The 27,496-nt window shown below is 44.7% G+C and overlaps 2 protein-coding genes across 3 annotated transcripts in view; one reads left to right on the forward strand and one right to left on the reverse strand.

Annotated features, from left to right (window-relative positions):
* Window positions 1–3,039: 3,039 nt before the first annotated feature.
* Window positions 3,040–4,690, forward strand: LOC108790860 (E3 ubiquitin/ISG15 ligase TRIM25-like). The gene has a single exon (XM_018561221.1). The coding sequence runs from the start codon at window positions 3,128–3,130 to the stop codon at window positions 4,688–4,690; it is 1,563 nt and encodes a 520-aa protein (XP_018416723.1). The 5' UTR covers window positions 3,040–3,127.
* Window positions 4,691–14,042: 9,352 nt separating this feature from the next.
* Window positions 14,043–27,496, reverse strand: part of RNPS1 (RNA binding protein with serine rich domain 1) — a 13,811-nt gene continuing 357 nt past the window's right edge. Inside the window, exons 2-7 of one of the 2 annotated variants that reach the window (XM_018561250.1) lie at window positions 23,050–23,205; window positions 21,984–22,175; window positions 20,882–20,984; window positions 20,098–20,251; window positions 18,312–18,456; window positions 14,043–14,430 (exon numbers count right to left, since the gene is read on the reverse strand). In XM_018561250.1, coding sequence (XP_018416752.1) covers window positions 14,331–14,430; window positions 18,312–18,456; window positions 20,098–20,251; window positions 20,882–20,984; window positions 21,984–22,175; window positions 23,050–23,205 — 850 coding nt within the window. In that variant the 3' untranslated portion in view covers window positions 14,043–14,330. Of the gene's footprint in view, window positions 14,431–18,311; window positions 18,457–20,097; window positions 20,252–20,881; window positions 20,985–21,983; window positions 22,179–23,049; window positions 23,206–27,496 lie in introns of both variants that reach the window. The other variant, XM_018561243.1, reaches the window with a different exon arrangement.

Here is a 27,496-nt window from a genome sequence, read left to right on the forward strand (position 1 = left end):
TGGCCTCCAAACTCCTCACCCCCCCCCCCCCCCCCCCCAGAGTTATATATATTTCTTGAAAACACCGACCCTGTAGAATAAAATGACGGCAGTTGCAAATTTTTATGTCACATAATATTAGTGCAACTCTTTATCAGACCCAAAATTTCAGTACAAAATACACCTAAGTCAAATATAAAAGATGAGGATTTGCCAAGTAAATAGCAAAGAAGCCAAGCTTACAAATTGCATGCCTGGGTCAATCTCCCAATAAACCCCACAATCATTGGTGGTCAGTCTTCCTTTAAACCCCACAATCATTGGTGGTCAGTGGCACTTTACCCTCAAGATAAAAACAATTGCACAATCATTGGTGTTCAGTTACCCTTTAAATGTCACCACTTCCGGTATCTGAGCTGTAATTCCCCGGCCAGAGAGGCTGCCAAAGGCCTGCCTGTCGGCACTTCATGCAAAATCAACTTTAGTTCCACTTGTTGAGCGAGACAGAATAACTGCACTAAGGCATGGTGAGCTCCCTCTAGTGAATAATCTAGAGATGTTTTTATTTAATGAAGTAAAAAAGTTATGGAGGAGAATGTAGAAATATGGAAGGAACATCCACAATGAGGGTGAGATAAAAACATATGATCATTGAATATACACATCTTTTCCTTTTAAACTGCATTGATAAGAGATTTTTTTTGTAAGGACCCCTTGCTTTTTTCTTACAAGGGCTGACAATATATTTTGGTCTTCGGGCTGAATACATAGTTAAGGTTGAATAAAGACACAGGTCCATCAAGTTCAGTGTTTGTGTGTGTTACTAGATGACCTGTATCTCTTGAGCGCTGAGAAAAGTATCTAGATATTTCTTGAATGATTCCATACCCTCAGCTGATACCACTGTCTGTGGAAGGGAGTTCCACAATTTTACACCTCTCTCAGTAAAAATCCTCTTAGCAGTTTAATATTAAAGTGACATTAAACCCTCAGATGTTTTAACATAAAACAATACTGTAATGTGTGCCTTACTGTAATCCATGGTTGTTTCCCTTCTCTTTGCTGCTCTTCCTTTTAAATCTGCATCTGTTCTCATGCTGGGCAGAACTTCTGTTTTGCAGCAGACTGCCTTGTCTCAGGAATGGCTACATGGTGTCTGTGTGTTGGTTTGCAACCTGAGCCAGCACTACAGGAAGAGGCACTCAGCTGCAAAGGTAAGTTCTCCCCAAGCATGAGAAGACATGAGGATTTAAAAGGAAGAGCAGCAAAGAGAAGGGAAACAACCATGGAGTACAGTAAGGCGCACATTACAGTATTGGTTTATGTTAAAAAATCTGAGGGTTTAATGTCACTTTAAGGCTCCATTTACACAGGAGCGGTTGTCCATACGTATTTGGCCGTACAAATACACACGGAACTGCTCTAAACATTTTTAAAAATGCACATTGTTCAGACTTTTACGGCTGCCATGTGGTAAGAAACCACGCGTTCCGCAAAATAGTACAAGCGCGATATTATGGTGCGGTTTCGTTCCGTGTGAAAAACTGCACAGAAAATGCTACCACTGTGGCGAATGGAGCCTAAACCTTTTCTCTTCCAGGTTCAGGTGGTGGCCTCTTGTATTCTTGACAGAACTGACAGTAAACTGTGAATTTCTGATTATCCCATCACCATTAATATCCTGTCCCCTCTCAGTCTCCTCTCTAACCACCTCCCGTCCATTCGCCATACCTAAACGGCCGGACAGGAGCCTTGTAGATGCTGGTGGGCGTTTTAAGATGTCCTTCCCTGCGCGCGCACGAGTGGGGAAACGGTAAAAAATGTAAATAGCCAGCGATGGCTGTTTGCATACAAGCGTTCCAGCGTCTGTAGAGACGCCAATCGCTTTTATTTAGTGCAGGTTTGCACCCCCCTGCCGCTGGTTCTGAGATCTGCTGGAAAGGTGCGGGCCCCGCCCCGGCACGGCGTCTCTGTGAATGGAGATCAGTACACGATCGCCTTCTGATCTTCTTTCCGGTCCTTGAATGCAGCAAGTGATGTATATTACATCACTTCCCGGCTATAGGAGTCGGGGAGAAGCAGATCTCTGCCTCATCAGCTTCTCTGGTGGTCCTTAGGTAACATTAGGGTTCTTGGAGACCCGATGTCTCCATAAAAAGGACCTGTCACGTAAATTGGCTAGCAATAAAGTTGTGTAAAAAAAAAAGTTAAGAAATTAAACAAGCATAACATTTAAAAAAAAAAAAGTGTAAAGTCCCCCGCCCCCTTCCCCCCCATACACATGCAAACATGCGTCGGGTGCCCCTACGTACGAAAACGATGATTAAATAGTTATTACTTATTAATTCTGACTCTCACTCTGGCGTTCAAGGTGATATGTAACATGCGTGTCACGCACACGTTACATATCAACGCGAACGTCAGAGTGAGAGTAATAATTCTAGGGCCATCAATCACTGATAACACTAAACTGATGAGGGGTAAACGCTTTTAAAGTGTCGCATATGGCAAAATTTGGGTGTGATAGTTTTTGCAGATTTTGCAGGCACACACTATTTTAAGGCTCAACATGTTTGGTGTCTATTTACCCGACGTGACCCCCACCTGTTATTTCTTCCCAAAAAATGAGGGTGATTATAAATGTTTTATAACATTTCATAGTGAAACAGGTTTTTTTTTTCAAAACTTTCAGTACTTTTTTTTGTTATATAGTAAAAAATAAAACCTCCAGTGGTGATTAAATACCACCAAAAGAAAGCTCAATATGTCCCCCAAAAAATGGTATCAAATTAATTTCAGAACAGCGTTGCATGACGGATGAAATGTCAGTCAAAGTATACAGTGAATACAGAAAAATGGCCTGGACAAGAAGGGGGTTTAACACCACGGTCAGCAAGTGGTTAAACAGCCTTTGTTCCGGGGTTTGCACACATTGCCGTGCTCAGCTACAGTCCTTGTTCCTGGTCTATAGACAGCCCAGGAAAATAACATTCTCCGAAATGGTCAGCAAAGGCCGCTCCCATATTCCTCCCATGACAGGTGTTGGCGGCATGTGTTAACTTTTAAGCTGAACATTCTTGAACGCCTCCTGCCCTTCCCAGGAAGGAAGCAATACTTTCACTTTCTTTTCTGCCTCACTCTTTGCAGCATGGCGTCTCTTGATCTAGAAGAAGAGCTGAACTGCTCCATCTGTCTGGATATCTATAAGGATCCCGTGTCACTAAGATGTGGACATAACTTCTGCCAGGACTGTGTGGTGTCTGCACTGAAGGCACAGAAGTCCAGACCTTATACTTGTCCTGAATGTAAAGCCAACTATGCCGATTGGCCTCTACTGGAGAAAAACAGGAAGCTGAATAACATAGTGGAACGTTTCCTATCTACTCCGAGAGCCCAGGCGAAGATATTGTGTATGTATTGTCTTAAATCTTCTATACCGGCTGTTAAGAGTTGCCTGCACTGTGAGGTCTCTCTCTGTGCAGAGCACCTGGAGGCCCACAACAAGAGCTTGGACCATGTTCTAACGGAGCCCACCTCCACCTTCAGTAATAAAAAGTGCTCCATCCACAAGAAACCGTTGGAGTTCTACTGCTGCGAAGATGCCACATGTCTGTGCACATCCTGTTGTTTGGTTGGAATGCACAAAGGACACGAGGTGATCATTCTAGAAGAGGCCGCTGCAGAGAAGAAGGGGAGACTGAGAAACGCTCTGGATAAACTTACCCCGAAGAAAAACAAACTTGAGAAACAAGCCCAGAGTCTGCAGGAGCGCAAGGCCAAAGTGCAAGGGAAAGCAGGTCACGAAAAGCAACAGGCTACCAACCTGTATAAAGATATCAGGAGGCAGCTGGGGCTCCAAGAGAAACAGGTCCTCAGTGATATCTCCAAGATGGAAGGACAAGTTTACCTCAAAGTCTCCAATGCGATCAAGAAGGTGGAATCACAAAAGGTCGAGCTGTCCAAGAAGATGAGTCAAATTAAGCAGCTGAGCGACATGACTGACCACATAGCTCTTCTGCAAGAACAGCAACCAAACATGGATGAAGCTTCTGAAGACCAAGATGTGAAAGATGATGGAGATCTGGTTGTCCCAGATCTGGATGAGGTTTTGATCGTGCTGACTTTGCACAAATCCATTACTGATTTTATGAGCAATGCAAACTTGAAAGTTGCTTCCCACGTAAAAGAGGCTTCTGACTTGATTCTGGATGTCAACACTGCACATATGAACGTGGCTTTATCACATGACCTGAAGGCAGCATCGTTCTCCACAACACCTCAGGTGAGATCAGAATTACCGGGGAGATTTAAATACTGGAGTCAGGTGTTGAGCACCAAGAGCTTCTCCTCAGGGCGATACTTCTGGGAGATAGAAACCAGTGAGCTTGGACTATGTGGCTTTGGAGTGTGCTACCCTAGCATGGAAAGGCAACGAGACGGATCTGGTATTGGAGACAACAACAAGTCCTGGAGCTTACTCCATGCCACAAACACACATTTAGCTATACATAACTTCTATAAACAGCAAGTTCCTCACAAGTCTTCCTGCACAAGATATGGCGTCTACCTGGATTACAAGTCTGGCCACTTGTCCTTCTATCAGCTGTGCGATCCCATCCTGCATCTACATACCTTCAAGGCAACCTTCACTGAGCCCCTGCATGCTGCTTTCTTTGTGGATGATGGTGCCTGGGTGAAGATCAACAGTTAAAGGTTTACACGGGCTGGTGCAAATTATGTTCCAAAATTTGAAACCGTCTATTTCACCTTCTATTTGGGATGATGAGCTTTCTTGGTGCTACACAGGACTTTCCTTCGGGTGAACCTTTGTCTTCGGGATGACTTATCTAGAACGCTGCAGTTACTGTACAAGTGCCTGGCTTTGTGGGGAAGATGGTAGTCACATGGAAGTCCATTAAAGGAACCATTACAGAGAAAATACGTTGACTGGTATTGCTGCTCGCCTTAGAAAAATGCTAATATCTGACTGTTATGTTAAACTAAAGGTTTCGATACACTAACCTAGGAAAGGTATGTGATTTAGCAGCTTTGAATCATACTGTGAGGGCCATGGCACACTGGTGGCTTTGTAGCCACGAATAATCTCTGCTACAAATTGCTAACAGCTATTCACATGAGGTGTTCTAGGATTCTGGGAACCTATGGATTCTTGCGGCAGGAATGCCGGGTGTCACCTTCAAATATGACCATTGAATTAAATGAAAGGGCGACAGCGGCCGCATTTGTACATGGTATGATTAAATGCAGTTTGGGCTAGGTGATTGTTCCTGGACACAGGAAAGATGCATCCAGGAACAATCATCTGTTCCACACTGCATGTAATCATACCATGTATGACTACATGTGGACTGGGAGATGCAGCCACTGTGACCCTGTCATTTACTTCAATGGATGCAATAGCCGCAGCTGAACGGAACACCCGGGATTCATGCCGCATGATTCCGTATGTATAAATGTTAGAATATTGCTTTTGTTTGTTCCATTACGGCTTGTTTCTTCCTTCTGTTATTAGAACGGAGTTGCCAAGTGTCCTTGATCATGCGGGATAGTCCCAGGATTTGAGATGTTGTCCTTCAGTGTTCAGGTCCTGCTGGCTGTCCCGCAGAACCCAGGACACTTGGCAGCAGTGCAGAGTGGCAGCGAGGTACCAGATTGTGGAACTCTTTCTACGTTTCAGCACTCGGCACTGGAAAAACTGCCATACTGTCAGATGGAGTGATGGAGTGCATGCCTGCAGCATGACTTTATCTAAAATATAGCAAAGTAAAGGGCGAATGATGGAACACCACGAGCTGTACATCCACCGATCGCATACGATTATCGTACGATAATCGTGCAGTGTATGGGCACCTTTAGTTCTGTGCATTGTAAAGTTGTTTTGTACGGATGGTGTTGCTTTTGAATCACTCTAGCTATCATAGGGTTATTCTTTTACTTGGCCTTAGTGCATCACTAGATTCCCCCCATCTACCCTGAACAGCATGGAAAGAGGAATCTCATCTGCTGGCTAATGTAATCAGACAGCCAGCACCCACAGCTGTCAGAATACCCAAACAGTGCATCTGATTGACTGCAGTTACTGTTCAGCTGAGTATTTTCCCATCCAGCTCCTTCGATTTTCAGGTTAAATGATGTACGCCAACAGGGCCACACACTGATTGAATTTCAACTGATTCAGCAAGAATCTGCCAAAATTCGATCTGTGTATGGCCAGCTTTACACTAGTCCAGGGGTAGGCAACCTCGGTACTCCAGCTGCTGTGGAACTACAAGTCCAATGAGGCATTACAAGACTGACAGCCATGGGCATGATGGGATTTGAAGTTTTAGCACAGCTGGAGTGCTGAGGTTGCCCACCGCTGCGCCAGTCAGTTGCCAACAACGGAATGCATGATCCCTTAACGTGTGTGAAACATCCAAATGCAGATAAGTATTGTGCATATGATTTGGATGAACTACAGTGAGGGGAATTTATCACCATCTGGAGCAGATGTGCACGGCAACCAATCAGCTTCTCGCTTTCATTTTCAAATCTTAACTGGGCAAACTGAAAAGAGAAGCTGATTGGTTGCCATGCACAACTGCTCTAGCTTCAGTCGGCTCCAATTTTGATAAATTCCCCTCCAGTGTGTGCAAAAGATTTTTGGAATGGGAGCTGAGCCCTCCAGTAGTTGAATTAAGCAGATTCCTTTTACCTACATTGTAAATGATTTATGTCATGTGATGTTTGAATTCCTCACATTGTTACCCTGAGGAAGGGACCCTGCAGGGCCCAAAACGTTGGAACTATGTATTTCATGTGACACAACATGGTGAATAAATCCTAAACTGATTTCACACTTATGGAGTGCTGGTGACTTCTCTTTATGGCCACTATGGATTATTAATAGGGATGCGAGTACTTGTACTTGCCCAAATGCTCTTGATAATCAGAACTTCCGGGATCAGGAAGCCGGGTGGCCAGTGATTACATTCTGCCTGGCTTCCTGATTGCCCGGGAATCCGCCTCCAAGCTCCCAAGTCACCAGGGAGCATGAAGCTGGCTTTCCGGCAAATCAGGAAGCTAGGGTAATGACTCACCCCCTGGCTTCCTAAATGTCCGGGAAACCAACTCCGTGGCCAATCTGGAAGCCGGGTGGCGTGTAATGACTCGCCCCTCAGCTTCCTGACTGGCTAGAAAGCCGGCTCCATGCTTCCTCGTCACCTGGTGGCAAGAGAGCATGAAGCCGGCTAATCAAGAAGCCGGGCGGCAAGTCATTACACACCGCCCAACTTCCTTAATGGGACTTCTGGCGTCGCTGAGTACGGGAAAACAAAATATTGGTACTCGTGCTTAACCCCTTCGTGACTGACGACGTACAGTGTACGTCGCATCATCTTTTATATTTCATAAAAAAAATGGGTAATTTGTTGTGTTTTGGGGCATTTAATTAAATTTGTCACTAAATTTTGGGGTTTAATAAGGAGTTGTGCTAATATTGCGCAACATAAAAATTTTCAACTACCACCATTTTATTCTATAGGGTCTTGGCATGCAGAAAATATATAATGTTGGGGGGTTTTACGTCATTTTCAGGCCTAAAATGTGGAATATAACAAGGGTGCAAAAATGAAAAAAGGGCCTCAGTCATGAAGGGGTTAATACTGAAAAACCGGCATCGGTGCCTCCCTAAATTTATTAATAAACGATACACGTTCAAATATTGTGGGCCCTCCTTTTTATCTAGTCCTGAATTGTATTCCGATAGTAATGTCTTCCTTATATTGTAAAGCGCTGCGCAAACTGTTGGCCCTTACAGGAATCCTGTATTATAATATTGACTATTGCTGACCTCTTGTTTGATGCATACAAGAAAGTCTTACACTGTCCAAGGAGCACCCACATGTAGTGTGGAAGCAAAAGAATGTTCATGCCAATATATATACACTAAGCCCATGTTCAGGAACCTGTGAGCTCTGGATTAGCACCTACCACACTGTGTAATACAACAATATCCTCTCAGATGTGTTCACATTTTTGCAACCAAGATTTTCTAAACTGAAGCTTAACCCAAAGGGGGGGGGGGTGCCAGGATAAGTGCACATGGATGCGTTTGTAGGCCAAGTAATTGCATTAAGAAATTTGACTTTACCGGATGTATGCTTGCTTTGGGTCAGACTCTTAGGGCCCGTTCACACCAGGGTCCTGTGTGATAAACGCATGGTACCGCGCAACACACCTAGCTTGTGTTAACAGTGCGGGAAGTGCATTGATTTGCCAATAATTTATATGGCACCGCTAATGCACCTCCCGCCCCCACGCTTGCTACCGCTGTCCAGTTGACAAAAGGAAGTGCAAGGCCCTTACAGAGAACTGCAAGAATACAATGAGCCCTTGCAGTTTATGACTCTACAAAGCCAAAAAGAAATACAGCAGAAAAAAAAAAAGGATTTTTCTTGGGAGTCCATTGAGGGACACAGGAATTCTTAGACTGTTGGGTTATACTGCCACCTACAGGTGGTCAGACAGTAAGAATTCTAAGACTTCCTGTGCCCCTCAATGGACAAGAAAAAGTAGGATGATCCAAGAAACCACATCTCACATACCATATACTGTACCCAATGTATTGTACAAAAGGACACAATATAAATTGTATAGTTTAAAACATATCCAGCCCCAAAAATATAGTGCACAGGACCATCTTTAGATGTGGTGGCTGCATTAGTTTTCTTCAGGCTAGGAACATTTTCAGCAAATACCTGTTAATTTTGCCAGAAATGCTGTGTCCTTGTCACTGCCAGTGAACTGAACGCACAAACATCCTCATCTTTCTTTTGTAAACTACCAGGTCTGTTCACAGAAGGGTGAAGAGTTTGGAGAAGGCCGGAGGAGAAGAAGTGAACAATCTAGGACAAGATAGCTGAACTGGAAAAATTCTCCTATTCAGCTCACTTCCCAGTTCAGCTATGTTGCCCTAGATCAGTGGTGGCGAACCTCGGCACTCCAGCTGGTTTGGAACTACAAGTCCCATGAGACATTGCAAGGCTCTGACAGCCACAGACATAACTCCCAGAGGCAGATGCATGTTGGGATTTGTAGTTTTGGCACAGCTGGAGTGCCAAGGTTCGCCACCACTGCCCTACACTTCTCCAAACTCTTCACCCTTTTGGGCATAACCCCCTAAGTACCCCATCAATCCCTCATGGCAGAGAGATGAACAGAGACAGACAGCCTGTGTGGCAACCATGGCTCCTTCCATAGATAGTGAAGTGACTTGTAGTCACAAAGGGACAGGAAGTGTGTTATTCACAGGATCATCAGGTGAAAATAAAGGGAATGAAAGCCTGAAGGGATAAAACTAATGCAGCCACCATATATAATCTTTGTGTTTGGGATTATCTACGCATTAGTATCTCCACTTTACTGAAGAAAACTTACTTTTGTCAAAGTCTCCGTCCCCATCAGAGAGAAATCCCATCACTTCCTGTCCCGAGGACACTCCGGTGAGTCAGCTCTTGGTCCAGTTATTACAAGCACTGATGGAGGGGGGGGAAATCAGCAAAACACCAGAAACCTGCTGGATGGATATTGTTCTCTCCATGAGAGAATTAAAGGGGGGTGCCATTGCTGGTCTTCTACAAATACCTGTTCTACGACTTTAATAGGAAACAATATAAACATGTCAGAATGTCCTCTTTCAGTACTTAGTACAAGTCAATGACTTGAAAAGCTGAAGCAGCAGAAAGACGCTCAGTAAATGAAGATTCTCAAAAGGAGAGGTCAGAAATCATGACCAGTAATGGTCTCATGACAAACAAGCCAGCAATGGCAGCGCTCATATTTCCTTCACTCACAGGGTCACTAAGGGCCTGATCAGGTGCGGATCTGCAGACACGGTGCTACTGATGCAGTGCGTTTTTGCCGTGTTTTTCATGTGTTCGTTAAAACACAGTGGGGCAGTATGTTAGCTGCATCTATGTTAGATGCGTTTTCGGACCGTTTCCTGACCGTACAAAATGTGACATGCAGTATTTTTCTGTCGTAACCTGAACGGACTGCGCACCTGAGAACTGTAGCCCATAAAACACATAGGGATACATTGCGATGCATTTTTAGTGCAGGAGCGTACGGATCAGGTCAGCACAGAAAATGGACGTCGTGTGAACAGGCCCTTAAAGTGTATTTCCACTTTTGAGGCCAAATTGGGATAACATCTATTTTATATTTACATCACATAACTTAAAATAATTTAAAAATCCTTCTTGCAGTTTAAATTGCTTTTACTTGGGTTAGGGTTTCTTGGCTTCTTAAGGGTTAAAATGTCTACTTGCTTCTCCTTCTTAGCAAAGTTGGGAGGGTCCATGAGCAGGGCCGGATTAAGAGCATCATGGGCCTGGTGCTGTCGGTCGGATGGGAAGCAGCAGAGACGGCTGCTCACTCCTAATATGCCGGATTAGAGCACCGCCAGCGTCTCTGCCTGATTGTGTTCAGTCCGGGAAAGGCCTGGATTACCATAAGGCACACCGAGGCAATGCGGACCGGCTGGGCCTATTGTCAGTGGGGGGCTTGGAGATGGCACTCCAGTAACCCCTATGTTGATCGCCTGACAGAACCCATTAGCCGAAGAACAAATCAGCACAACCAACTAACCCACCAGTGACCATTGCCTGCGGCAAATATCTTAAAGATTTCTCTGTCTATAAAAGACAGATCACTGTGGAGGTGCTCAGAAAAAAAACAAAACCTTTGGAGTCAGCCATGTTGCTGCTGCAACAAATCATCTAATGTGCGATTGGGAACACAAACCTATAGAGGTGTTTTATCAAATTTGACAACGTGTGGAAATTCACTGACATCTTTTAGGTCTCATGGTCCTTTAAGTCTAAAACAACTGTGCAGCAGCACTAGTCTGCCCCTAGACACTAAATGCAGACTAGTGCTGCTGCACAGTTTTTGTAGCACATTTTCATGCTCCATGTGTTTTTCATTTGGCCAATGACAAGCAATAACTGCAGTGACATCATTAGGCATTGCATTGCCTTCCTTCAAGGAGACAAAGCACAAAAACACTCCAAAATGCACGTACATGTGTTTTTCATGAGCTCCCATTGAAGTCTAGGGGCCAAAAATGCACCGTGCAGCACGAAATGCGCATCAGAACAAAATCTCGCTGCATTGATCTTAACCGGCACCATTAAGAATAATGAGGATTCCATTGTCGTGCATTGTAGCGTGACGGCAGACAGGACAAAACACAATCTGGTGTAATTGCCCACGGCAACCAATCAGCTTCTCTTCAGAGATGTAAAAAGTTAACGTTTGCAGTGGGGCTAATTTAAAATACATGAAAGAAGCTGATCGGTTGCCATGCACAGCTGCTCAGTTTTGATAAATTCCCCTCAATGTATGTTTCCGAGATGGGGAAAATGTCTAAGTCCAGGGGCGGGCAAGCCCCAGCTGTTGTGGAACTACAAATCCCAAGACAGATGCACGATGGGATTTGTAGTTTCACCTCAGCTTGATGGCCGGAGTCTGCCCACCTCTGGTCTAGTGATCCATGTTCTGTGTAATGAAAACAAAAATGAAGCACTCTGTAAATCTTGTCCGTTTAATCCACTGTTCACAGTTTACAGATATGGAACAGACATTAAAAAACTCTTCAACGCTACAAAATAAAAATAAAACAAATGTAAAATATCAACTGTACAAGTTCAAGTGTCACATGTTGAAGAAAGTCTGGACACCATGAAACGATTCACCCATTTGCTGCCAAGTAAGCTATGTACTGTACAGGCTGCACAGGACAGACAACACACCTGCTTAAAGGGACATTCCACTTGCAGCCTTGTTCCACGTTCTAGCCCTTTATGGGGACTTGTCAGACTCCAGTCTTGATTATTTTGGGACCTTTTCAAGGATTTGCACCTTTGTGCCGTAGTATTCTCTGAACCAAGAAAAATAAACCAAATCCTCCGCAAAGCCGATTGCCTCTTAGAGGAGACTCTAAGCTGACAGTTGCAAAAACAGCCAAAAAAGGGCAGGAAAAAAAACCCCAACATGGGGGCGGGGGGCAAGAACGCTTAAAAAAAACAGAAACTCTTATAAAACAGAAGGGAAAAAGTGTGTCATCTTCAAACCCTCCAATAAAAGTTTCAGACCTGCAATGTTGTGGACGGGCCGCACCTTCAAACGTTTGTAAATCTTTAAGTCCATTCCAGGCAAAAAGAAAATAGCTGCACTGTACGGAGTGACGAAATGACGGGGTAGGTTCAAAACCCTGATTATTTTCTGTGCCCTGGTTGGGAGATTTTTTTTTTCTGTCCACTTCCTGTCCAAGTAATAGGTGGTCACTAGAGCAGGAAGTGATGGAAAAAAAACCCTCAGATAGGGACAGGCAGCGACAGGAAGCACTACCTACGCTATTGGCTCCAGTTTAAGGGATTTACTATAGTCACACCTTTGCAGTAATATACAATTCAAGCTTCCAGGCAGGTGACGGGGCTTTCAGTTTTCCAAGGGGAAGCGATACAAGGAAGCTTGGTAGTCTTGCTCCCAGGAGAGAGTCTCATTTGGCAGGACACTTTATAAAATTGGTGCAATGCAATGTCAGGATGGGGTTCCTGGTTGTCTGATAAGCCCCCAAAAATGGCCTGCCCCCTGGAGGATATACGAGGCATCACAGACGTGCATGCTGCGGCTAATAGCTAGCACTCCGTGTGTGTCACACAGTTGCATATATTGGGGGGGATGGGGGGGGGAGGCATCCCTCCAACATTATCATCCGGCTTTATTTTACAATGTCCTATTTATTGTCCATAATGGGAGTAGGTGAACTCCTACACACATATGGAATACCACCATGGGTAAAAGTCACTGGCCCCTTTTGCAGATTGCTGCAATGAAATGTTCACACCCAACACCATCTGCTGATAAAGGAAAACAAATCCGTTTTATATCAAACCAACTTTATACTTCAAATTACATAACGGCAGATTGGAGGTCAATTGCCTTTCAAAAGGGGGCTGTGAAGCCAAGCTCAGGTACATGCAATGGCCCCAATTAGATAACCAAATAAACCACTTGCTGCCTTGTCTGTGATTTGCAGCACTCAGCTCAACTACAATAGATTGTGTGTGGTCTGAGCCCTCATCGGGAATCCGCCATACAGGGATGGACTAGTTCTGGGACGTGCTTCCACAGGTACAAATAAAAGAAAAAAAAAAAATCAGTAAGCATCCACAGCAGCACCATTCTCTCCTAATACAGTCAACACGCCACAATCTGCTATGAGGGCCGGTCCACACCACAAAGAATTCGTTCCAGAGCGTTCAGCCTCTGGAACACAACCGGGCCGGCTCCCTGCGTTCAGGGGCAAGGCGGTGCATTGAAGTCAATGGCACCGAAGCCATGCCCATCCTGTCCACAGTGCGATCGCCCAAACGTGTGTCACATTAGTGCACGCGTTCCGGTCCAGTGCGACCTGCAAAAATGCTGCATGCACTATTTTTGCAGATCGCACTGGACTGGAACGGAGGTACTAATGGGCCACACGGTCGGGTGCAGGCAGGGTGTGTGGCTGAGGTGCCATAGACTTCAATGCACCGCTACGCCCCCTCAAGAATCCCTGAACATAGGAAGCTGGATGGGTTGCGTTCCAGAGGCCGAACGCTCTGGAACGCATTCTTTGTGGTGTGAACGGACCCTGAAAGATAATAATCTGAATAGTGTCAATCAAAAGCACTCAAGTCCTTCCCAGCCATTGATGTTGAGAACACAAGGTCCGGTTAACTTTTATAATCCACACCCCCAGAAAACAAACATTCGGGGCAAACCCATTTTCTTACTGCTGGCCTGTAAATTCATTCTCTTCTAGGCCTGCTATGTAAAAAAAGAATTACCCAGAAGGCATGTTTTTGGACAGAGCTGTGTGCATACATTATCTTAGGTCTGCTTACTTTGTATTCCAGTTATTTTACCCACAAGGCCTTGGGAAAACAGAAATCTAACCAGGTTTAAATAGTACGTCAAGTTGAACCTTTTCACGGGCTGTACAAAGAGTTTTGCAAGGCTGACAATAACAGGACAGATCTGGGTGATGGGTTTACCTTTACAGCAAGTTACACACAGCCAGGTTATAGACAATTGTAGGTATGTTTTGCAGTGAATGAAGCATGCTGCCAAGTCCTTTAGTCCAGTCCGTTCCAAGAAAGCCTTTACAAGTCCTAGAAAACATTAAATGGTTGTGTTGCCCTATAAGAGTCCTCGAGGAGGCAGTACAGTCAAAGAACATGGTCCACATCTTGTTGTGGAAGTCCGGTGGGGAGGGAGCTGTGACAGAGGGAGATGATGCTTCACCGTGATGAATTGGAACTGGAACGACTGCGGTGACGGCGGCGTGCTGGGGATCGCGAGCGGCGGCGGACAGGGGAGCGGCGGCGGGGGGAACGGGACCTGTGAAGGGAAGACAGTGTTACCGGCTGAACCACAAACACGTACAGGTTTCCCAAAGTGGAAAGACTAACATGACCACAGACATGCAATGTAGAAATCAATAAAACATGAAGCCTCATCAATAGAAGAGTTGATTAAAAAAGGACAGCGGTCAGTGTAACTGCAAATGTAAAAAATAGCCCCCCTATGACCCCTTACCATCCAAAACGGCAGACTGGATGCTGGGCCAGTGAGGTCTTCCTCCACCGCTGTTCCCTCAATGGTGAGGGAGATTCTGCAATGCTTTGCCCAGTAAGGGAGCGACACTGTAGAACCAGACAGTGCCTTCTACTTAGCAATCATGTTGCTTGTGAGCTGGTGCCAGTAACTGGATTGCATGACCCTTACAATATGCGTCTCTCTCTATGCAATAGCAAAAATCCTTTCATCACTGTGCAGCCAATAACAACAGTTTAACGTGAACATCTCAAACTATATGACTGACGAACGTACCTTTTTAGATCAAACATTTCCAGGCAGCCCCTATCCTGTGATCATATAGCACAGGCTCCGATTCCTCTTCCTCTCCCCATATATAACATTCCCCACACTACTGTTAAACAATCCAGTTGCAGAGTCTCATTGAAGTCCTAGTATGATATTGTTAAATAGTAGGGGGGGGGCTGCAAGTCTAAGTCGGTCAACAAGCAGTATATGCTATAGTGACAGTGATGAAAGGTGGAAGCTTCTCGCACAGGTTTGTTGCCTAGAACTGAATCCAGGCACCTACAAGACCAGCTTCTGTCCCTACTGATCCCACAAGAAAGTGGTGGGTATCCCTCTTCTCTCTGTACTTTGCTGCCCACAGGATGTAGCTTTTCTCTTATGAATACAATGCTGGGACATCACAGCTCTAAGCTACACTCACTCCAAGCGACAGGCAAGCCTTTCCCTCTAAATCACCAGGGGAGCCAAAACCTAACCGAAAGCCGGATATCACCCAGAGGTATTATTGGTGACTATACAGAACGGGGGTATGCCGGCTTTCTATACAGCAGGAGAGGATTTCTCTTCACCCCTCTGCCCTGAAGGGATTTTGCATGCCAACAACGGCATCCGGAAGAGAATTATAAGCTTCTCTATTACAGGAAATTCACAAGAAGAATATCAGTACAGTTTATATTTGGAATACATTTCTCACTTATATGAAGAATATATTTCCAGCATCAGGCTGCAGTACATTCAGGTTGGGGGAACATTAAATACGTTGATGTCTCCCTCAGAATTAAAAAAAATCTGCACAAATCTTTCAGATCACAACCAAACGCCGTTTCTTTTTTGGCTCTACGGTTGTACCGATAACAAACAATCCATTTTCAACAGTACACAAGCGTTTCCTCAAATGAAAGGAGTGGACGGAGGGGAAACTTGACGTTATATTGACTTGCTTTGTGCACAATGGTTCATTTGCTGTCCAGAATTCACAGAAAATCATTCTAAGATTGATGTAAAGCAGAACTAGGGGCAATTCAAATCTTAGCTACTACCCCCACACTGCAAGGGTTAAGTGCTTGTTTTACCTATGGAGCTAAAATATCACCTGATCCATGATCCCGGCTTGCTCTTAGACCAGTCCCTTCAGCCTCTTTCCCCTGCGCCCCAGCGGTCTAAGGTTCTGCGAGTTATCACAATATACAATGGGGGGAATGTGAGGACACCGAGGGACATAAAATTGCTGGAGCGGAGGATGAAACTGCCTGCAGGGAGCAGTGTAGGAGCCAGCTGAGATCGAGGTTCAGGTGAGTAAATCTGTTATTTTAGCTCCTTAGGCAAAATAAGCACTTAGCCCTTGCAATGCAGGGGTAGACCCACTCAGGGTTAACAAGGGTTAAGAATTGAATTGCCCGGAGCTCTTCTTTAATGTACTGCTACAAGACCAGAACCATGTGGAACATTACCTCTTCACTCAAACAAGACATCCAAATACAAAAAGTAGACACAGGTAGCTTTAAACTTTATTACTGATCTCCATTCTGCCCAGAAATCCGAGAACACACTACAATCTGCCTGTTACCAAGGCTCCTGAGGGGAACTAGTAGGCCTCATTCAGACAGGCAAAACTCTGCACCTGGACACCGCAGCACTGTGTGACGAGGCTGCAAATAACTTGGATGATTCGCCACGTGCTAGAGCCCCTAATTGCACACAACCGCTCAGATGAAGCTACACGACAGCAGAAATGCTGGCCAAGGATTGGACAGGGTACAACTCTGCCCAAAGCAGTGGGAGGTAGGTTCTTTGCCTGCACAACATCAGATTCTCACCGGCATCACCCATCTGCATAGGCCTTTCAAGGAGGTTTTTTTTTTAAAAAAAAATCAGTTTTGGGTGAAACTGATATGATGGTTTAATCAGAGCTCAAAAGGCGAGAATATCCCACACTGGGCCATAACGAAGGAGCTTTCCTCACAGTTGAAAAACCCCCAATTTGTTTAATGTATTTTTTAAAATTTGTGCAGCAAGAGTTACACCTTAATTTAGATTTCCAATCACAATTGCATGAAATGACACCAAAAAGAAAGGATATTAAAAAAAAATAAAAGTAGGGTACTTGGATCTTTTCCGTCATCAAAAACTCCAGCAAATGAAGAATCTTCTTCACCTGACACTTCCGGGTGTGTTGGATGCTACCACTGCACTCTAAGGATCCATTAAAGGAGAACTGAAGTGAGTGATTTACAATCATCCTCATAGTTAGAGCTGACGTGCGACATTGAAACTGTCACACGTCGGCTCTATAGATCGGGAAGTGAGCAGAAACATACCATCGCTCACTCACTTCCCGATCATCTCCCTACAGGGAGCGGTGACTGTCAGGCATCACTCCCCGCAGGGATCCCCCCTCTCGATCCTCCAGCGCTGAGTGGAGGAATGGACAGGGGATGGGGCGGGCACAGCTGGTTCTGCCTCTAGATTGACAGCAGGCTCTGCCTATCAGCCAGCTGGTTGGATCTCGACAGCATTGTCAGGATCCATCTCGGCTACGGCGCTCTCAGTATGTAGTGAGCTATAGCACACTATATACTGAGCTTTGGGTCACAGGAGGATGTTAATATATGTCCTCCCATGACCCTAAAGAGAACTATGGGATAAAAAGGTTACCCCCCAAAATTCTCTTTTAAATGCCCCAACATTGCTATAATAGAAGCAAATGGAACCACACAGGGCAGTAGGACTAGCCATGTTGAAGATCCTTCAGGCCCCCTGAGCTTTAAAAGACATGTCACCACCCACAAAGTATTATACCTCTCCTTTTGAATGAAGCAGAGTTTGCTTGTTTTTTAAGGACTGTGTTTTAACATTGATGTTTTGCCATCCCTTCAAACAAAACTATGCACACCATTGCTCAATGGAACCATATTACAACGTAATATCTCTAGTTGTTCATCAGTCATTGGCTTATCAAACCAGGTCAGCAAAACAAGCCTTTTTGGTGTATAGAAGGTAGAGCAAGGTGCAATGTTTACATTATGTAGCTTTTGTAATACCAATCTAAAGGGAGTTATATAATGAGAGAGAGCATTACAGACAGCTGACAGGACACAAGAACAATACAGACTGCAGTGATTAGTGAAGTGATTTTGCCATGGTTAAGTTCAGCCAAGACCTAAAGATCCAAAGCTCACAGAGGCAGTTCAGGAAAGACTTCAGGAAGACATTGCCATATAAAAAGTTGACTGTTGCTCAATAAACAGACTGGACCCTAAACATTCCAGTTAATATCCTGAAGCAGTGACGTTAAGAAGGCAGAGTGGGAAGGGTTAAGGACAGTAGAGAATCATCCACAGGGGTGCAGAGATTGCAGTTAGGAGTGCTTAGAGCCTGCAGAAAAGATGTACTACCTCCTCCTCATCCGTGGGGGAGACCGACGCCACATAGGTGGAGGGGGTAACATCCGACGAGGGGGGCTGAATCTTCGGGGTACCGCCCTCACACGTAGAGGGGTAAGAACTGCTGAAGCTGTGATCTCCTGCCCGTCAATCTGTCCTGAAAGGGCAATACAAAAACACTAATTAATGTGCATAAAGAGGAGGAAAATAGTAAAAAAGTCTACACTTGTTTAAAAGCAGCAATGAATATCAATGAGCAACTGGCAAAAATTACTTAAAAAAAAAAAAAAAAAAAAAGAAGTGTCCATGTAATAAATAGTCCAATCCAAGAAAAAAAAAAAAGCTACATTAAAAACTAAGTGTCAGGAATTGAGAAATTTGAGATTGTAGTACTATGGCATTCTATTCTAAAAATGTGCTGCAGCTTGTTTAGACTGACCTGGCAAATCTCTATAGAAATCAAACGGCCTGCCAAGAGCCATTACATTCATCCTCTTAATGACCCATATCTTCTACCATCCCAACAACCTCCATTAGTCTCTGCAGTAGATACCTCTCTGGGAGTGTTAGACGACTGTGTCCCCTCTTGTGTGCTGTGGTTCCACTCCTGCAGAGTCCTAGTGACGGATGGGCTCAAAGGAAGGAATCACACATGGCACAGGGACACAAGAATCTATCACTCCAAGACACCTGGAACAGAGGGAAGGTAGGAGTCGGACCACTGGAGAGGCAAGTATAATACTTCTTATATTGCAGGGTACTGACATTTTGATTTCTTTATTGACTTGACTGAGTCCAGGGCAGGGTGGTAGTGTTCACCCTTCTCTTCCCTTACACCCTCCCTTGCCTATACGTTGGCTACCATCTCATCTTTCCTCTTCTCCGGCCACCTCCTAAAATGTCTCCAGTTTTCTTTAAGACGCTTGTCTCTTTACTTGCTGCTATTTCTTTCTTGCCCTCTGTTCATATTTAAAATACTATCTTCCTTGCGTTTTGAAATGGCACTGTTGGGAGCTTCCAACAGAAATGGCAGCCCTGGTGTCTGTGGTCTCAGCAAAACACGCCCTCCCCATGACTCTCACTGATAATGACTCATGTAAAGCGCGGATGCTTTGAATATGGAGCCTCTCGGGTCCCGAGATGGAGTTAGGTACGCTTTATCAGTACAGTACATATGTCTTTACCTGCTTCTTATTTCAGATTGTTGGTCCTAACTGGACTTTTTGTTCTTGAATACTTTCTATTCATTTTGTAATAATGTAAATACCCTAATAAAAACTTAATGAACATAAAATACTATCTTCCCTGTCTCCGTCAGGGGTAACATTTTCAATCTCCAATTAGACGCAAGTTGTCTGTGCGAATGATGGGATTTAGGCCAGCTTAAGTGTTGCTGATGCTCATGGACACACTTTCAGATGTTTATCCATGAACTGTGTGCCCTCACTGTCTTTGCCTTAGGCCTTGTTCACATCAAATGCAGAGCAGATCCGGTCAGGTTTCTGCACACGCACGCTAGTCTAATAGATTTTTTTTTTTGGTTTAACATGGGCTTTCAGTGCGTTCCAGGCATTTGCATGCGTTTTTGATGCGTTTGCAGATCCAGAGCAAGTAAAATAGGGCCTGATGCAGGGCCTGTCCCCGCCTCCCCCCCAAAATACCATCACGGATACAAATATATAGGACAAAGAACTAAACTTAAGATTCCACTGTTACTTATAAACAGTGACCCTTTCACCTTGTCATTAGGTAAAGTTACTCTATGTCTATAACAAAAAAAATGGAATTGTTTGTTTACCTCCATCCATGTGTTTTATGGCTTTATCCGCTTCATCTGCTCCCTCAAACTCCACATAGGAATACCCCTTATTAAGGTGCGGGTGAAAGCGGTCTACTGGCATGTCAATCATCTTAATCTTTCCATAGGTGGAAAAGATCTCTAGAATGTGGTCCTACAAGAAGATAAATGAACAATAATGCAAAGTATAATAACTAAAACACGACAATCACACAGCATTAGACCAGAATACAGATTTTTGCTTAAAGTGAACCACTTAAATGAAGACCCTCTGCTGATAATTACCTTCTGTTACCTGCTGGGGAAGTAAAGTGGCTTTCCCGGGTTCAACTGGCTAAGGGGGGGAGGGAATATGACACACTGCTTCCTTCCAGCGCTGAGGTTTAGAGACTGGCTAGCCAGACATCAAGCACTGTTATATAAGGGTGAGGGAGATTCCTTAAAATCTGTGTTGGTCCCAAAGTTGCAAAACACAGGGATAATTCTCCTTGCTCCCGCAGATGAACAGAAAGGAGGGATCAGGGTGCAAAGACATGGCAAGTATGTCAAAGAACTGGCTCACCTTAGGGACCAATGAAACTAAATCACAGGCTTATTCTATGAGGCAACAAGAAATGTGGTAAAATCATTCAGAATTTATATTTCATTGATGTAACTGAGCAAACATACCTAATCATTTGATTTACTCTGGACATGATTGCTCTTTGTACAGTTTTACTGAATAAACCTGAAAGTGCTCAACACCTTAAATCTAACCACCAGAACAGTACTAAACAAGACTAACCTTGGTAACATTCCTTGTCAGCCTCCCAATGTGAACTTTGGTGGGCCGTGGGCTTGGACTTCGCCTCTTTCTCTCCTTCTCATCACGTTTTGGCTGTTTGGATCTGTGAGAAACAAAACAATTGTTATTCCACCAATATGCATGCATGGCTGTATTATGGAGGCATGTACTAGCAATGCTGGGCAACAACAGGATGCAGATCATAGATACACTGCATCCCTAATAATTGTATAGAAATTAGGATCAGGTAACCAATGTGTGAAAGCAGATTAAAGTAAACTTTATATGAGAAATAGAGGCGGAGTTTGCTGATAACGTCTTAAAATGTTAGTTTTTGTTAGCGCCGGTTCACACCACAAAGTCTGCGTTCCAGAGCGTTTGGCTTCTGGAATCCACGGCGGCGGCTCCCTGCATTCAGGGGCATGGCGGTGCAATGAAGTCAATGGCACCGCAGTGCGATCGCCCGCACCCAGAACGCAGGCACACTGCAAGCACTGTTTTTGCAGATCGCACTGGACCAGAATGCAGGCACTAATATGCCTGCATTCTGGGGCCTGACTGCGGTGCCATTAACTTTATTGCACCGCCACAGCCCCTCCTGCCAAGGGAGCCGGCTGGCTTGCGTTCCAGTGGCCAAACGCTCTGGAATGCAGACTTTGTGGTGTGATCTGGCCCTAAAGGCTGACATGCTGAGTCACGGATTCCAAATAAGTACGCAATAGGGTCGGGCATGAAGGCCAGGCAAATAGCATTTCCAAGATGCAAGGTTAGCAATGGCAGGTTTACTTTAGGTAATACTGTAACACAGAATGCCCTTTATGAAAAGGTTGATTTAAAAAAAAAAAAAAAGGTTTAATATTAAACATGAAGTCAGTGGCAAATCAGTCAAAAAGGGTTCATTTTGGTACCACAAATTATTTACTTGAACTATAATAAGATATCTCTAGATTTAAGTGCCGCATAATGATGGCAGGAGATAAATATGCATTTGGTATTAAAATAAACCAACTATATGTCCTCAACCATTTAAACTCCATGACCTCATTACTACTTCCTACTATTTAACGGCAAGAGCCTTTCAGATTGTGAAAATGTAACATACTTGGAGCGTGATCGCCTTCGGTTGTCATGTCTCCGACGAGAAGGACTGGGGGAACCAGAAGAGCTGCTGGAGCTTGAGCTGCGGGACGAGCTGGAACTTCCGGAGCGACTGGATGCCGATGAGGAGCTGGAACCTGAACTAGATCCAGAGCTGGAGCCAGATGATGAACTGGAGGAGGAACTGGAGCGGGAGCTTCTGGAACAGAAGAGTCAGCGAATTTATCAATAAAACAAATGGGACTACCAGCTGCAGAGCCGAGAGGTGTGGGCAAAGGTGTCAGTCTGCCCATTGAGTAAAGAAAGAGTCATGTTCCCCACATTCTTGGCTACACTTCTAAGGCAGCCTTTCTCAACCAGGATGCTGCAGCGTCCTGGGGTGCCTTCTGGCTTCAAGTGTGCCTCGAAATTTTCACATACTGTCCTTCATTTCCATGGCGTAAGCTGTCCTGCCACAAAAATGACTGACACTAACCCAGGGAGGGCGAGACCCTTTCAGAAAATTCCACCTCTGTCCAGGCCTGCTATGTCTCCCACCCTCTGCCACAGCTATGGCTCCTGATATGAAAGGGGAACCCCACTTGTGCGTTTGCATGAGGTCACCCCTTCATTTATGTCTTTTACATTTTAGCCTGAGGTGCCTTGAGATTCTGCATACCTTTAAAGGGTGTCATGACTGAAAAAGGTTGAGAAATGCTGCTCTAAGGTACATGCATACTAGTGATAGGTATGAGTTTTATGAGGCTTTGACCAGTCACATTTTTGGTTCACAATACTACTGTTGGCTGCATGTTGTAATCATTGAAGTGTGCGCCCACACAATATGTACATGCTTCTCAGGTAAGTGACGCATCAGCTAATTAATCAGAGATAAGACTGAGACTACAACTTCAAAAATAAGTTAGAAATTCAAGTGTTAATGTATCAGTCCAGAGTGAGTCAAGTCCCTAAAAATAAATTTACAGTGATCCATTGTGCAGCAGAAGCCAGAGAGTAGGGAATCAATAACGATAAATACCAGGAACTTTGGCATTAATGAATAGTTATAAATGGTTTGTCATGCCACGTACCTACTGCTACTACTGCCACTGGAGGCGCTGCGTCTCTTTCTTGTCTTGTCTCGTCCGCGGTCCTTCTCTGCTGTCTCTTTTCCTGGAACCTTTTCTTTGGTCCGATCCTTAGACCTGTCCTCAGACCGCTCCTTACGTTTGCTGGGAGAAGGAGCCCTACCAAAAAAAAAAAAAAAAAAAACACAAGTCAAAATATATTGCGTCCTCGTGCAGTATAAAAGCCAATGTCACGCAAGATAAACCCATTATATACCAGAAAAACAAGTTCTGGCTATTAAATTGCTTCTAAGACCATTTTAAATACATTTTAGTTTTAACCACTTAAAGACCAGAGTGTTAAACCCCCTTCCTTTCCAGGCCATTTTTCAGTATCCAGAGCTGCAAGACTTTGACATTTATTCATGCAACGTTGTACTGAAATTAGTTTTATATAATTTTATATTAGCAGGTGCTGATGACAGATTTGCTCATCCACAAAGTTTTGCGTGAACAGAGGAATCTGTTTTTTTTTATTCAGCATCTACTAGTGTTTGGCCAGCTTAAGGATGACTATGCCTGGTGCTGCCCCTTCATTAGCTAGCTAGGGGTAGGAAGGTGACCAGACTATATAGCTTAATGTCTAAGATCACGTTTGTAATAAAATACACTATACAGTTACAGGGGCCTGATTACTTTAAAAAAACACTGTGCAGCTTACACAATTGTTCCTTCTTCTAAATGTAATTCCAGTAGACCAAGCTTGGATTCCACACAGCCTGCCCTAAAAACTTGGGAGCGATCTGTGCAGTCCTGCCTAGGATATGGGATGCACTGTACATTAGGGGCCAACGGCATCACAGGAACGAGCACTTTCCCTCCAGCAAGACCCATGCACAGGGAGTGAAAAGTGCCAGAAGCAGTACCTGAGGAATAAAACAGCTTCATACTTACCTGTCCTATGGGCCACACTGCAGAACGTCCCTCTCTAGCAGTGCCCCCAATGCAGATTCCACTCTACTCCTCAGGTTAGTCAAATAAATGGTTCCCCCGGCTGATGCGTTTCCTCCTGCTGTTCCCTAGTCACTACAGGACACATAAGTGCCAAAGAGATCATGAGCCAGCAGGGTACACACCAGTCTATACACCAGAAAGAGTGGATTAGGATCAGCACAGGGAGCTCTGCAACCCGGCCAATGGACAGGTAATCATAATGCTGCTTTCTGCATTTTTTTTTTTAACCCCCCCCGACAGGGTTCCTTTATATTGTAATAGAGAAATGTCAGGCAACCTACATGGCCTTGCTATTTAGAACACCTTCAAAAATCTCAGGACTGCATGCACACAAATACACACACTTGGCAGGTAAAACAGGTTATTTATATATTTAGGGTATTTGGCTGTTTGTTTGGATGTTAGACGGTGTGGAGCAAGATTATGAATCACAATAAACACACATTAAAAGCCTCTAGCCATCATAGTATTTATTCAATATCCCCCAAAAAGCTGAACTCCAGGTAAACAGCTGAACTCAAATGTGAAATACATATAGGAGGGGCTGTTTTACCTGCCAAATGATTTGTATATCTGTCCATTCAGTCCTGAGATTCACACAGCATAGCCCTGTCTGCCAGGGGAAGAGATGCAATTTTGACCTGCTGCAGTTCAACAACACTTATGAGTCTTAATTGAATGGGACAGCAGAATCATCACACTGGTGAGTTCTACTCTGTCCTTTCAGCATGCACCTTACACTGTAGCACAACTGGTTGGTTTATTATGCTGTTTTCTCCTCCCCCAGTCTGAATTCTCTTATACAGGAGGACGGCCATTGGCTGACACCAAGTCGAATTTGGATACCTACCCTGCTTGTATTTAGAAAAATACATGGAATGAATTATTAATGCAAGCAGGGCTGCATTCATTTGTTACCTTACATCTGACTGAATTTCAGTTTTTTTAATGCAAAAAGCATTACTAGATTTTAGAATTTGAATTAGAAATTTGATGAGAAGAGTGTGTGGCTGAAAAATAAAACATTCCAATTTATGTGGCTGAGTGTATTGACCCCCTAAGGCCTGGTTCACACCTGGGCGTTTTGTAGCGCGTTCGAACGCTCTGCCAAACGCTCAAACACCGAAATTCCATTATTTCCTATGGGTATGGTTCACACCTGGGCGTATTACAGGCCGTATGAACACGCTACAAAACGCCTTACACCCAAAGTACAGGAGCTTCTTTGGGGGTTTTTGTCGCGCGTTTCCATTGGGATACAGCCAAGTAGCCCTCGGAAACGAGCGTTGGTTGCACGGTTTTTTACCACGAATCGCGGTAAAACCGCGTGTCACGAAATGCGTGACAAACGCGCATATTCGATACGTCTAGGTGTGAACCCAGCCTAAAGGTTTTCCCGACGGGCCATTTACTGAGGACATGTTGCATGACTGAGACTCCCCTCAACATACTCAAAGTGTGCTTGGGGTAGAAGATATGATCTGGTTCCCCCATTCACAACCTACCAGCACCTTAACTCCTTCCCGATGACTGGGTTCTCTCATCATGGTTGTTCAGTTTGTCAATGACCGGTGATGGGATAATCCTGTCAGGGGCTGCGTGTGATTAGTACGCGGCCGTGTAGTGCGGCATACGGCCGCGTACTCCTATAGAGGACAGGGGCTGCGTACTAAATCACACGCAGCACCTGTCCAATACAGCCATACACGCAGCATGGAGCTGTACGTGCTGGCCTTTTCTCGTGTTAATGAGGCCTAAGTGTCAAAGCCCCTATAAATAAATAACCTTCGTTCGTAGGGTTCAGTATTGAGTTGGCTCCGCCCTTTGCAGCTATAACAGCTTCAACTCTTCTGGGAAGGCGTCCACAAGGTTTAGAAGTGTGTCTATGGGAATGTTTGACCATTTGTGAGGTCAGGTACTGATGTTGGACGAGAAGGCCGGGCTCAGAGTCTCCGCTCTAATTCTTTCCAAAGGTGTTCTATCGGGTTGAGGTCAGGACTCTGTGCAGGACAGTGAAGTTCCTCCACCCCAAACTCGCTCATCCATGTCTTTATGGACCTTGCTTTGTGCACTGGTGCGCAGTCATGTTGGAACAGGAAGGGGCCATCCCCAAACTGTTCCCACAAAGTTGGGAGCAGGAAATTGTCAAATGTCTTGGTATGCTGATGTCTTAAGAGTTCCCTTCACTGGAACTAAGGGGCCAAGCCCAACCCCACACCATAATCCCCCCTCCAGCAAACTTTACACTTGGCACAATGCAGTCAGGCAAGTACCGTTCTCCTGGCAACCGCCAAACCCAGACACAAATCGGGCCGGAACATTTGGAGACTTCTGCATGCGCTGACCCCGCTCTGTCACTTTGTGGCCTACCACTTCATGGCTGAGTTGCTGTTCCCAGTTGCTTCCACTTTGTTATAATACCATTAACAGGTGACTAGAATATTTAGTAGCAAGGAAATTTCACGGATGGACTTATTGCACAGGTGACAACCTATCACGGTACCACGCTTGAATTCACTGAGCTCCTTAGAGCGACCCATTCTTTCACAAATGTTTGTAGAAGCGTCTGCATGCCGAGGCGCGCAATCTTATACACCTGTAGCCATGGAGGTGATTGGAACACCTGAATCCAATGATTTGGAGGGGTGTCCCAATAGTTTGGGCAATACAGTGTATATACAAAGTCTGAGGGCCCATTCACACCATATCCGGATCATATCCAGACCAGACTGTTTCCAGACCTAAAATGCATCCCAATCTATCACCACTATGCTATTTCTGGCCTCTTCACACTAGCGCAGTCTGTTCCAGATCAGGAAAATACTGCTTTTCATATTTTGCAGGACGAGCAGTATTGTCTGGTCTGGAATGCACTGGAACGCATCAAAAACACAAACACACTGGAACTCACTTGTAACACCATTTTAAGCAGAAGGAAAAACTTCCCAACGCGGAAAATCACGGTAAGAACCCAATGCACTGCGTTCCAGATTGCAGCGGTTATCTAGTGATTATTATTGCAATGCTTTCCAGGCTTCAATGCACATATTAAAGAAATTATTTTTTTTTAGATATTATCCATTTCTTTAATTTTTGCAAAAGGTGAACTGAGCCTTTAAGCAAATCCTTAAAAAGTTGTTTAATGGAGCCGCTTTCCTCCTCTGTGCTGCCTTGTGGTACATTCAAACATTTAAATCAATGTACATCTATAAAAACCCCTACACACAACCAGCCCCAGGAAGCAGCCATCTTAAGCGCTCCATGCAGACATATACATGAATGAGGCCTAGTGAAGCCCGTACCCAGGCTCAGCCCTACGATAACATCGCCCCCACCGCCCGTCCCGGGCCAATATCCCCGGGCTGACAATGGCCAGAGCCCCGCCTGCACAGGGCGGCCACCCCCGGGGACACAGCTCGGTGCGGCGGGAAGGATGGAGCCGGATTACGCAGCGGGT

Source organism: Nanorana parkeri, unplaced genomic scaffold, assembly GCF_000935625.1.
Source record: "Nanorana parkeri isolate BGI_ZX_2015 unplaced genomic scaffold, ASM93562v1 scaffold19, whole genome shotgun sequence".
Classification (NCBI taxonomy): Eukaryota; Metazoa; Chordata; class Amphibia; order Anura; family Dicroglossidae; genus Nanorana; species Nanorana parkeri.

Excerpts from the sequence above, each read along its gene's own strand:
- LOC108790860 (XM_018561221.1), top strand. The coding sequence starts at position 3,128 with ATGGCGTCTCTTGATCTAGAAGAAGAGCTGAACTGCTCCATCTGTCTG.